This window comes from Anomalospiza imberbis, chromosome 14 (assembly GCF_031753505.1).
Source record: "Anomalospiza imberbis isolate Cuckoo-Finch-1a 21T00152 chromosome 14, ASM3175350v1, whole genome shotgun sequence".
Lineage (NCBI taxonomy): Eukaryota > Metazoa > Chordata > Aves > Passeriformes > Viduidae > Anomalospiza > Anomalospiza imberbis.
In genome coordinates this window covers 321,466-333,788 of record NC_089694.1, presented here as the reverse complement: position 1 = coordinate 333,788, position 12,323 = coordinate 321,466, and the positions used below count along the sequence as shown (strand labels likewise).

Sequence of the window (12,323 nt, the reverse complement as noted above, 5' to 3'; positions counted from 1 at the left end):
CCCCACAGGCCTAGACTGGATTATACCACGCTCTGAAAAACAATAAAAACAAGGGAACAGCCCTATTCTGCACGTATCCTTTATGATCCTCGGACATGAGGCTCTCCAGCTTCCCCAGCCTCCTCCCAGGCAGCAGCCCCGGCAGGGGCTTTTCCCCTCGCTGGGTCTCCCTGTCCCAGGTCAGGATACCCTCCCAGCGTGCACAGGAATGAGTCCCCAGCTTGCAGGCTGCATCTCCCTCAGAAGAAACTCCACGTATCGCTCATTTCAAAGTCGAGCCTTGACCATTTCAAAGCTGCCACTATTGAACAAGCTGCCAAAACAAAATCATTCAGCTAAACTATTTTTTTCCTAGCTCTTTTAAATAAAGTTTCTTTTCACACAAACATTTGAAATGGAGAAACATTACCAAAGTATCAGCTAAAAGAAAATGTAAAGCAGCACACAACCTTCTTTTCTGAGAATAAAACTAGCATCTAAATATTAAAATATATCTGCACCTCTTTTGACAACTGCCTCTTACGGATTCTGCAGGGCGTTTTTCCATTACTTGAACAGAACAGATGTCTGTAAAGCCACCCTAAACCATCTCCTATCAGGTCTGCAGGGCAGGTCATTGCTTTGCCATTCTCACTCACCACTGTAAGCTCTTAGAAAAGCATTTTTACTGCCTACAGTTATGTTCAGGTGAGCAGGCATTAGCAAGACAGATTATATTTTTATCCCACACAAACAGCATAGAAAGGATAACTAAACATCTCAGTTCAGGGGATGTACAGACTAGTCACTACAATACAAACTATTTCCTTTTGCATGCTCCATTATAAAATTAGATTTCTCAAAGAATACAGGCTTTCTCTGGAGTTTCACCTCTTCAAATGAGGAGTGCATCTCTGCAGAAATATTTTCCTTACAGGTGATCACAGTAACAATCATAAATAACAGGGATGATTTAGCAAACAGTTGTCAAAGTTACGCTCAGTTTAAAAAGCTGGTGTTAGTATATGATGCTTTTAATCTGAGGACATTATATTAAAAAATAAAATGTAATCACACAATACTACACCCTATCCACTGCTTTGGAGCTTTACAGCAAACAGATTTGTTATAGAAACTTAATTCCTGATGCCATAAAGCCGAGACACTTGAACACAACCTGATCAAAATGCCTTCAGGACTCTGCCTTCACACACTACATGGAACCACTACATGCTAATGGCAGGCACAGTGCTTGAAAACAAAATATTTTTCAAAGGATTACACCAGATACAGAGACAGATATGCAAAAACAATGACACCAAAGGAATCAAAATGTTCATGGCTCATAAAGTATGGTAGAGATGGAATGGCTCCAGTTCATCACCTGCCCCTGTTTATATTCCTTATGGCACAATGAATCAACATTACCCCTTTAAGAAAACCATCCCGAGTTGTGTTTATCTGGGGACAAATCCACCTAATCCTGCTCACACAAGCAAGCACAGCAACTTCAAGAGAGCTGCTAGTCTGAGAGAGGCCAGCAGAATATGTCCCCTGTTTGTGAACAGTCCTGGGACTCTTCTGAGGTGTGACACAAGTCCCATTTTCATGACACACTAGAAGCTGAGCTAACAGGGCAACTGCCTTGTCAGTACTGTCCTGCCCTCGTCAGCTCTGTAATGTTTTTCTCCAAGCTGTGAGCACAGGTCTTCACTGCCAGGCCCTGGCTTTGGAAATCACAAGCTGTCTCTCCCCAACTCATAAAACCAGCCTAAAACATCCAGGAGAGAGGATCCTTCCCATTCCAGAACTCTCCGTATCTCCCTGCAATGGGCAAGGGTAAGGAACAGGGACTTTTTACCTCTTTTTACAAAAAACGCTTTGTATTTGTCCATGAAGGCTGAGGACTAGGCTGCAGGGTGAGACAGCCCTTCTCTGGTGTCACTCCCAAGTCTGCCCCACCAGCTGCTGCTGACTCAGAGGCGCTGGCAGCAGCACCCACCAGAACACCGTTCGTTCCACGCTCGGGAGGCATGGTCCTCCTGCCCCACCGCACGGTGCTGAACCCTGGTTTTGCAAGCGTTTCAGAGCCAAGCAGCTCCCCAGCTCTTTGTATACCCACCCCAAATCCATTGCTTCATCTCGTACCAGACACACACATAGAGCTGCACCTGCCCAACCCATGCCCCATTTTTGGAGGGCTGCAGAATGGCCATGGGGGACCAGGGACCTCAGTGGGGTGCATTCCACAGTGTGCTCCACTCTTCCGCAAACTGGCTGCAAGCCCTGTCTGGATGGAGAGGCCCGAGGGTAGGGGACCAGACGTGACACCAGGGAAGCCAAATGAGCCAGGATGCTGGTTTTAAGTCCTGGCTATAAAAATGGCAGGGGCAGTGCTGCCAGTTGAAGGAAGCACCTGCGGGGACAGGCAGGAGTGCAGCTTTTCCAGCAAGGCCCAAAGCCCCGGGAACCAGCCAGACGCGCTCTGGGGCCAGAAACGGCCCCTGCATTGATCCTCCGCTGGGGCCGCTACTCCAGGATCCGAGACGCTACATCCTCCCGGCCACGGCTCCCCAGGCCGGACAGCCCCAACCACAGCTGAGGACCCCACCCCGGGACGGCGTTTCGGGCCCGGCGGCAGCAGGACCCGTCCCGAGGCGCTCCCGCGGAGCCATGCGCGCCCCGCGCCTCCCCGGCTCCGAGCAAAGCAGTAACGAAACCGAGCCTACCGGCACCTTTTCCGAGCCTGGCGCGGTCCGGAGCAACGCAGACACGACCCAGGTGGGTGTCCGAGGCAAACCCGACGGCCCCCGGCGGCTCCGCTGCTCCTGGCCCGCCGCGGTGCAGGGCGGTCCCGCGCGCGCCCCGGACGGAGCCGGGCCGGCAGCGCTCCGCGACCGGCCCCGGGCTGGGCTCTGCGCGCAGCGAGAGAAAGACTTCACAGCAAAAGAGAAGCAGAGATCCACGTCTAGCCGGGACACCTCGAAGGGAACTATTTTAAGGGGCCAGTGGGGAGCTCGGGGGACCTTGTTTTGTTTTGTTTTGTTTTAGCTGTGCAGCTGCACAGGCTGCAATCCACCTTTCTCCTGTCCTTTTCTGCCCGAGAAACCGTTCTTCCTTTTTTTTTTTTTTTTCCCTACCTTTTGGGGAAGGAGAGGGTAATTTGTTCAAATGTAAATTTTAAAGCATGCAAGGTTCCGCGGGTTGCTCGCCCGAGCGGCCCCTGCGGCAAGAGGAGGGGATGGGCCACCCCTCGTCCTTCCACTGTGCCCCCAGTCAAGTTCAAGACGGGCCGCTCTGGGGTCTCCCCCAGTCAGCAAAGATGCGGCGGCCGTAGTGCGGTCCCTGCCTGCCCCCGGGGCTGGGCTCAGCCCGCGGCAATCCCGTACTGCCGGAGGAGGATGCGGAGCCGAGCGGCCGCGCCCCGCCGGGGCACCGGGCCGTCGGCGCTCCCGCCGCAGCCGCTGCCAGCCCGCCGGACAGCCGGCGCCCTCCGGCCAACGGGAGCCCCGCGATGTGCCGGGAGGGGCGGTTTCCACCGTCGCTCTAGTTGCTTGGGGCTCCTCTGCGACGCCGAGAAGTTTCTCGGGGAAGATGTTTGATCTCGATCCCTCTTCTCTCCTGAAGACGGGAAGGCTTTTCCGCATCCTAGTCGGAAATAAAAACAGAACAAAACAAAACACACGATAACGGAGACAGTCCTGCCCGCCGCGAGTTCGCCCCGGGCCCCCCGCAGCAAGCAGCCCGGTGTCGGCGGGCCGGTCCGGCACGGCACGGTTCGCGGCCCCACACCCCGCGCTGCCCAGTACTCACCGGGTACTCACCGTCGAGACCGCCCCGTCGAGGCGGCCCGCTGCCCCCGTGGCTGCTCCACCTCGCCGGCGCCGTGCCCCGACCTCGGCCCGCTCGGGAAGCCGACGGGGGAGCGAAGCGCCGGGCGGTGGAGGGCGGGGACAAAAGGACAGCAGAGAGAGCGGCGGCGAGGAGGGGGCTTCCCCCGGCATCGCCGGCTCGGAAACAACGGCCCGGCCCCGGTGGCAGCGCCATCCGGGCCCGCGACGGGACCCGCGGCTGCCCCGTGCCCCGGAGGAGGTCAAAAACGGCTCTTTCCAAAACAATAAACTTTTAATGCTACAGCAGTTATAACCAAAAGCTGTACAGAGTTGGATTTTTTTGTTTGTTTGTATTTTTTTGTTAGAAAACAATTTTTTCTCCCCCATAAATATTGTTCAGTTCCCGGCACTTTGTATCAATAATTAAATTACGAACGATAAATATGGCATCATGGGTATGTATTTACAAAAAAAGTTATTACAAAAAGGCAACTGTTATACTAAACGTCACAATCTGGGCAGAATAAACACCACATCCTCATCCTGAAAAATACTGACCGACCCCATCAGACGAGAATACATTCACAAGTGTAATGCTTGGAGAGAGAAGGAGAAAGAGAAGAGCAGAGAAAGAAGCATCAGGAGAGCTAGAAAGGAAAGTTCAAGACATAACAGGACTTTGGCACAGTTTAAGACTGTAAGTTTAAACAATCACCACTAAGGCGAAGGAGAATTTTCATCCTCATGTCAACATCCCACCGAAAGAAAGACAAAAAAAAAAACAAATTAAGAAAAATAAAATAAGTGGGGAATTAGAGGAAGAGAGAGACTCAGGCAAGGTGGGGGGGGGTTGAAAATCAAAGAAAAGACTGAGACTGAAAAAAAATTACAACAAAAAAAGAAATCTAATCCTGAGAAAAGGACATGGCTAGTCCAGCGTCTGGGCTTGCAAAAAAAAAATAGTAATAATTGTAATATAATAATAAAAGACCCCCCCCTCCGCATCCTGGCAGTTAAGTAGGTGTAGCCCTATGCGGTCGTCGGTGTGGAAACTCCATTTCCGTGGGAGCGAGCTGCAGTTGGCTTGGTTTGTCCTTTTTTTTTTTTCCTCGTTCCCTATGCATTTGGTCCAGTCTGTGGCCGGGCAGCAGCTGCCTTCACACATACCACTCATTAAAATTGGGGGGCAGTCCAGGGTTATGGCCGAGGTTACTCTGCAGGGCGGCCGGCGGCGTTTTAGTGGAGTCCTTACTGCCGGCGGAGCCCACCGCAGGGGGGGTGGAGGACTCGTACCCCGAGCTGGCTGCAGGGGATGAGTCCGACCCCTGGGATTCGTGCACCTAAAACCAAGAGGCAGAGATGGGAGCGAGCTCGGGGCCTCCGGCACCCCGCTGGACTGCTCCTCCGTGCAGGAGGGCACTGCGGAGCAGCGGCTCGGCCCTGCCCGGCCAACAGGCAGCTCATGCCCGGCCGGCCACTGAGCACCGGCGACAAAAAAAAACGCCTGCCGCGGCCCCCGGACACTCTGCTGCAGCGTCCTGGCCAGGGGGGCTGCGGCATCCCAGCACGAGGGGCTGCAGCCACAGGCCGGGCTGCACTTGCGCAGCCTGCCGGCACTGAGCCCCGCTCCGCAAACCGGGCAGCGCTTGCACCAGCGGCAGCACGGAAAAAAAACTACGCCATTTCCCCGGGCTGTGCTCCAGCCACAGCGGGGACGGCTCGGACCGTGCTGGGAACAAGGAGCTCAGCTCTGCCCTGCTCTGGGGGAAGGGTCCCTGAACACATCAGCGACTGAGCATCACTGCTCAGGGAGGAAAGGGCTGGAGCACAGGGGTGATTTACCTTCATGTGTTTCCTAAGTGAGCTGGGGTGGGTGTAGGATTTGTCGCACACCTTGCAGATGTAGGGCTTGTCGGAGGTGTGGACGTGCATGTGTTTCTTCCTGTCACTGCTGTTGGCGAAGCGCCTGTCGCAGCCCTCAAACTCGCACTTGAAAGGCTTCTCACCTGTGAAATTTAGAGAGGGTGAAGAAGGGCCGTTCCCCTCTCCATCCCCACCCGCCTCCTCCCAGGACAGCATCTGCCCTGCTCGCTCCACCTCAGGGATGCACAAGCACCACAACAAATGAAGGGCAAGATGGACAGCAAGATTTGTTACGTATCGGATAAATTTGGATCAGCCTTTATGACTTGTAACTCACCTCCCGCCAGGCCCACGCTGGGCTCCAGCAGGGAAGGCGGCTGGGCGAGCCTGGGAAAGGAGAAGACCCGAGATAAATTCAGCGGCTCGGACAGCTTTACAAGACCTACTCGAGGATACAAGCCAAAGTACGTTTGCTTCCAGCCTTCCCCCTCTCTTCCCTCCACCCATGCAGGAAGGCTGAAGGAAAGTCGGGGCTGCAAATAAAAATACTTTGACAAAAGTATCGCCGATTTAATTAGAAGAGACGCCAATCAGGCCTAAAAATAAAAATAAAAAAGGAGCGGAAGTCACCGAAAATGCGATTTCATTAGCATTTCTATGTTTCCCTCCGCTCCGGAGGCCGAGCGGAGGCAGCGCCGCGCAGCTCACACGCCGCCGGCCGCCGGCCCAGCCCGTCCCCGCAGCCCCGGAGCCCCCCGTCCCGGGCGGGGGAACACACGGACACGGGCCTTACCTGTGTGGGTCCGCTTGTGAATCTTGAGGTTCTCGGAGCGGGCAAAGATCTTGCCGCAACCCGGGAAGGGGCACGGGAAAGGCTTTTCCCCCGTGTGCACCCGAATGTGGTTCACCAGTTTGTATTTCGCCTTGAAGGACTTGCCTTCCCGCGGACACTCGTCCCAGTAGCAGATGTGGTTGTTCTGTTCCGGTCCCCCGACGTGTTCCATGGTGACATGGGTCACCAGCTCGTGCATGGTGCTGAAAGTCCTGTCGCAGCTCTTCTTGGGCCGGCTGAGCTGGCTCTCGTCGAGCCACTTGCAGGACAATTCTTGCTTGATGGGCTGGCGCATGTACCGAAAGAAAGCGCCGGGGCCGTGGTGGTGGTGGTGGTGGTGGTGGTGGGCCGCCACGTTCATGCCCATATTCATATTCATGTGGTTGTAGTTGTGGAACTGGGCGCCGGCGTAAGGGTCCGTGCGGGGGCTGGAGACGGCCCGGTAGGGATCCGGCCGCCCGAAGAGGTCCCCGCGCAGCCCCAGGTGCATCTGCCCGTTGTCCACATGCCCGGTGGGGGACGTGTGGCTCGGGCTCTGCTCGTGCAGCCCCGGGAAGAGCAGGTAGCCCGGGGTGTCCGGGATGCCGCCGGGGCCGTGCAAGCCGCCGGGGGAGCCGCCGAAGAGCCCGTGCTGCGCTGTGCCGGAGGCGGCGTCCGCGATGCCGGAGCCGCGGTTGCGGAACAGAAAGTCGCGGGTGGAGTTGAAGGCGGCAGCCCCGCCGTAGGAGGGCACCTGGCCGGCGTGGTGGTGGTGATGGTGATGGTGGCCCAGGGCGCTGGCGTAGCCCGGCGCCTGCGGCGTGAATGCCGAGCTCTGCCCGGCGGCGAGGTCGTGCGGGGCCGCGTTCAGCTTGAAGGCGGCGGCGTGCGAAGAGTCCCCGAAGGGGCCCAGCCCCATGCCGCCGCCGGCGGCGTCGCGACCCGGCATCTCGTGGTGGCGGGGCGCTGCGAAGCCGCCCACCCCCAGCGCCGGGAACTGCGGCCCTCCGTCCAGCAGCATCGTCATGGGCGCGGGGCCGTCGGCGCCGCAGCAGACTGCCCGCCCCCCCTCCTTCCGCCCGCCCGCCCCCAAAAAAATACAAAAACACCCCAAAATACACCCCCACTCCGCTCTCCGCTGCGGGCAGGCGCGGCCCCGGCCGCGGGCGGGCAGCGAGGGGAGCACCCCCCGGCCGACACCAAAAACAAAACAAAACAAAAAACAAAAAAAAAAAAAAAAAAACCCCAAAAAACAAACAAACAAAAAAAAAAAAACCAAAACAAAACCCGAAACAACCAGCCCCAAAGCAGCCACCCGCCCCCCGCGCCGGGCCGGGCAGGGCGGCGCAGCAGGGCGAGGAGGCGCGGGGCGGCCGCGCTCCCGCTCGGCGCCGTCGGGGCACTGACGGGGCGCCCGTCCGCGCCTCGCACATAAACCAACTCCGGGCCAGGCCGCGCCGCGCCAATGGGGAGCCGCGCGCCGCCGGTCACCTGACCCGCCGCCCGCCGCCCCATTGGCGGCGCCGCGCTTGATTGGCACGCGCCCCGCGCCGCCGCGGCCGCTGATTGGGCGCGCGCGCCCCGCAGGTAGAGCGGGGCCGGCCGGGGGGGCCCGGGCGGCGGGAGCCCCGCGCAGCCCCGCGCGCGTCCCGGCCCGGGCCCCGCTGGGTCCCCCCGCGTCCCGGCCCGGGCCCCGCTGGGTCCCCCCGTGTCCCGGCCCGGGCCCCGCTGTCCCGCCGCGTCCCGGCCCGGGCCCCGCTGGGTCCCCCCGTGTCCCGGCCCGGGCCCCGCTGTCCCGCCGCGTCCCGGCCCGGGCCCCGCTGTCCCGCCGCGTCCCGGCCCGGGCCCCGCTGGGTCCCCCCGTGTCCCGGCCCGGGCCCCGCTGGGTCCCCCCGCGTCCCGGCCCGGGCCCCGCTGGGTCCCCCCGTGTCCCGGCCCGGGCCCCGCTGTCCCGCCGCGTCCCGGCCCGGGCCCCGCTGGGTCCCCCCGTGTCCCGGCCCGGGCCCCGCTGGGTCCCCCCGTGTCCCGCCAGCGCCGCCCCATGCCGCGCGGGATGCTCGCCCCAGGCGGCGCGGCGGGGAGGCGTAAAGCCGCTGCAAAGCCGCCGAGTTGGTTCAAAAATAAAATTTAATTAAAAAAAAAAAGCTACAGCCGAGGCTGTTTATAATTTATGCATACATATATATAATCATATATACTTTATAGATTTGGGGTTTTTTTCTATTCATTTTTACCTTTGCTGATTAAACATGAGAGCGGAGCCGCCCGCACTGTGCGTGGACAGCCCGCTCCTGCCCCTCAGCCTCGGTGCGCAGCGTGACCGGGCCGGGGGTCACCCCGCCGGCCGAGTCCAGCCCCTTTTCCCCCCTTTTCACCCCCTGCCGACCCGCGGAGCGCGGCCCAGCAGCGCCCGGCACGGCGGCTCCTAGCTGGTTTTTTCCTACTCCCTACTCGCGTTTATTCTTTTCTTTCTTTCTTTCTCTTTCTTACTTTCTCTCTCATTTTTTCCTTCTTCCTTTCTCTCTTTTTACCCCCTTTCTTTCTTTGTTTTTTTCTTATTTTTTAAATTTTATTTTGCAAGGGAAACGTTCTGCCTTGGAATAATTATCAGTTGCAGACAGCGCTATAAATCCACTCATTTTCTGTTCTGGAAAGCATTTGCAAAGAACTATAGGGAGCAAGAGTGGAAATAAAAGGCGGAAAGAAAGATGGCTGTAATTGTAATATCCTGAGGTTTGCTGAGCCTCCAAGTCTGGCTATTGGGCAGGTCTCAGGCTCGCCGCCGGCTCTCTGCAGGAAACGTAAAATCTGATCAAGTTCAGAGACGCATTGAGAGCCCGCTTCAAGCAGCGCTTTATAACCGCGGCCCTTTCACATTCTTCCCCCCAATCAGCCCCGGGAAAGGCTTCGTCTTCTTTATTTTAAGGTTTGCAGGGGGCGAGAAAGAGAAAAATTAAAAAAAAAAAAAAAAAAAAAAAGGGAGAAAAAAAAAGCCAGCGATATAAAATCTCCCCGAGAGATAACACCGTTGCCCGTCAAACACTCAAATTTCCCAGGCCACAGCCGCCAAGAACAGTCCCAAAGTCGGAAGGTGAGTCCGCCGCTGCCGTTGGTGCACGATCGCAGCACAGCAGGAGGCGGGAGCGCGGGGACCCGCCCTGGGGGGGACCCACCGCGGGCACCCACCGGTGGCGGTCGGGGCCGCCTTCTTGCTCTCCCCGCTCCAGCCGCGGCTGTTCCGCGAGCGGCGAGAGACCCGGCAGGATCGCGGCCCTTCCCGCGGCTCGGCCGGGAGCCCGGGCGCCGGGAAGCCGGGACAGGGCCAGGCATACCCGGTCACAAGCCTGCGGCCCCCGGGGGCGACGGGGCGAGGCCCGCAGCCACCTTGCTGCTCCGCTGAGGCTCTACCTGCCTGTCTCCGCAGGGCTGCGGCGGGGTCATTAATTACCTTCCGCATGTGTAGGGTTTTCTCGACAACAACCAACCACATAATAAAAACTTAAAAAAAAAAAAAAAAAAAAAAAAGAGAGAGAGAGAGAGAAAAAAAACGGCCGGGGGGAAGGGGGTGGAAATTTAATTATTCCCGTCAGATGAGCGTCGGGGAGGGCAGCGTCTCTGAAGTCGCCGACCTGGAGCGACCGAGGTCGGCTGACCCCTGTTTATGCAGAGGCCTCACGTGCGGCATTGTGTCCCCAGAGGGTGGGACGCGTCGGGCCCGTGGCGGTTGCCGAGCGGCGCTGCCCGCCCAGGTGCCCACGCCACGCGGGGCTGCGGCTGCCCCGACCGGGCGGCGTGGGAAGGGAGGCGCGGGTGTGGGCTGGGAAACCCTCCGGCTCGGAGAGAAGGAGCGAGTGTGGCCCCACGGCGGCAGAAGCTTAAAAAAAATTAAATTTGTTTTTCGCCTAAAAAAAATCTCGCCGCGTCGGCAACGGCGCGACCACGGGGCTTCGAGAAAAACATCCCGAGGGGCTGGGATTGGGGAGAAAAACGGAGCGATCGTAGCTTTGGACGAGGACTCCCCGTTTCGGGACGGTTTGGTGGCCACAGCCTGCCTAGCAGCTATGTACTTGCGGATCGGGCTACATGAATTAACCTATAAATATCTTTTTATATGTTTCTCACTTATACTCAGCCAACTTTGCCTGGGTGTGTGCAGTCGGCAGCATCCGCACTGGCATTCTGTCACTATTTACACCCCATCACTTCCTGACTGGAATTTGCCACTTCGGGAGCAAAAATTGTATAAAACGAGGTGGGTTTTTTTTTGTTTTTTGGGTTTTTTTAAAGGCATTGTTCCTATAGCCTATGATCGCTTTTCCTTTGCTGAGCTTTCGGAATATATGGGTGTATATATTTATATATATATTTTGTACTTTATTTTATCAATTCAGTAATTTCCATTTTTATTCAGCGGTATTTCTGGCCAAACTCAATTCATTTCCAGAAGTCGGGGTACCTCTCATCTCTTCCATTTAAAATCTATCTCAATTGCAAACGTGCAAACAACAACAACGGGAAAAGTAGTCTCCAGGCTCCCTTTTCCCTCCGTGCTCCCAACGCGAGGGGAAGGCAGAGAAAGACCCCCTGCTTTACGTCAAGAACCAATATTGTGCAGTTCTCCCACCTTTTTGTTTTGCTTTGTTTTGTTTCCCTTTTAAGTGTTTTTAGAACTTAAGAGCTGCAAAAATGTAAAATCCCCTGGAAAGCGTTGCAGGTCCCTCCGTGCCCAGAGCCCGCCGGGACCTCCATGCCAGGCTTCCCGGGGACTCCCGGGGCAGAACGCTGCCCCGTCCCACCACCCCGGCACGGTCCGGAGAGCCTTGCCAGGGAGAAGACCGCGAGGTCTGGGCCCTCCAGCGCAGGAGGAAAACGTGGTCCCCAACGGGTGCCCACTCTTTATGGCAGATTTCACAGCGGGGCCGGGGCAGGTGAAGTTTCAGCCACGGCCCCAGGAGTGGCAGGTCGGTGGCTTCGTGGAGCTCCCTCGTCCCTTACACCGAGGATGCGAGGAAAAGGCAGAACAAACCCGGGATAACAGCAACAAAAGTCCCCTCGCGCTGAGCTGCGAGCCGGCGGCGAGGGGAATATTCCATCCACCCTAAAGAGCTTTTAAACCGCGCTCTATCGCGGTTAAATGAATATCCTTAACAAGCGTAAAGACAAGTAGTTTTTCTCCTGCCATAAACATATTGCATCTCCGGTGTAATTATATGCAAACCAGGAGCGAACGAGACATTTCCATTGTAGCTGTCACTCAGCGGAGGGGGAAGCACATGTACATTTGAACTTCAGAGATCCGGGCTGGAGTAAACAGGTCTGAACTTCGGGAAGGGGAGGGGGCGAGGAATATCAAAGGCCAGACGGAGGCAGGCAGAAAGACTGGAGTGGCGAGGAAACGTAGGTGCCAGCGGGCTCCCCTGCACCCCGGGGAGCCGGGCCGGCACCGACACTGGCAGCCTCGCCCGCGCACCAGGGTCTGTTGCTTGTTTTGTGGTGATGGAGAGAAGTTTCCCCCCTAAAATGAAGATCGCCGTTCAGCTGCGTGGGAAATATGCATCGGGCTCGGAAGCGAGTGGGAAAGCCACGAGGACCGGTTCAAGTGCTACAGAATAAATTGTGTCCTGTCGCCCAAATGGGGCCAAGGCAGACCTAGGAGTAGGGAACAACGGGTGTCGCAGCTCTGCGGGGAGCTGAGGCGGCTCCCTGCACCTTGGGGCGCCCACGCACCGGAGTCACCCCAGGAAAGGCCACACTCTGGAAGTGGGAAACACCCACTCCTCATCTCTCCTACCCCCTACCCCTCGCTAAGCCATCAGTAGGAGGAACAGTGCAGACCC

General features: G+C 57.4%; 1 protein-coding gene and 1 long non-coding RNA gene across 4 annotated transcripts in view; both read right to left on the bottom strand.

The window, feature by feature from the left end:
* The window catches only part of LOC137482291 (uncharacterized), a 91,580-nt gene extending 88,261 nt beyond the window's left edge, over positions 1 to 3,319 (bottom strand). Inside the window, exon 1 of one of the 2 annotated variants that reach the window (XR_011003982.1) lies at positions 2,709 to 3,319. This is a non-coding gene — a long non-coding RNA (uncharacterized lncRNA). The remainder of the gene's footprint in view (positions 1 to 2,708) is intronic. The other variant, XR_011003983.1, reaches the window with a different exon arrangement.
* Positions 3,320 to 4,085: 766 nt separating this feature from the next.
* On the bottom strand, positions 4,086 to 7,634 carry ZIC3 (Zic family member 3). Of its 2 annotated transcripts, none has more exons than XM_068204513.1 (3): positions 6,469 to 7,634; positions 5,706 to 5,818; positions 4,086 to 5,152 (listed from the first exon to the last, which is right to left on the bottom strand). In XM_068204513.1, exons 1-3 carry the CDS (start codon positions 7,511 to 7,513, stop codon positions 4,970 to 4,972), a joined length of 1,341 nt encoding a protein of 446 aa, XP_068060614.1. In that variant the 5' UTR covers positions 7,514 to 7,634; the 3' UTR covers positions 4,086 to 4,969. The 2 variants fall into 2 exon arrangements, with proteins under 2 accessions (XP_068060614.1, XP_068060613.1); XM_068204512.1 differs by having other exon boundaries at positions 5,655 to 5,818; positions 6,469 to 7,626.
* Positions 7,635 to 12,323: the final 4,689 nt, after the last annotated feature.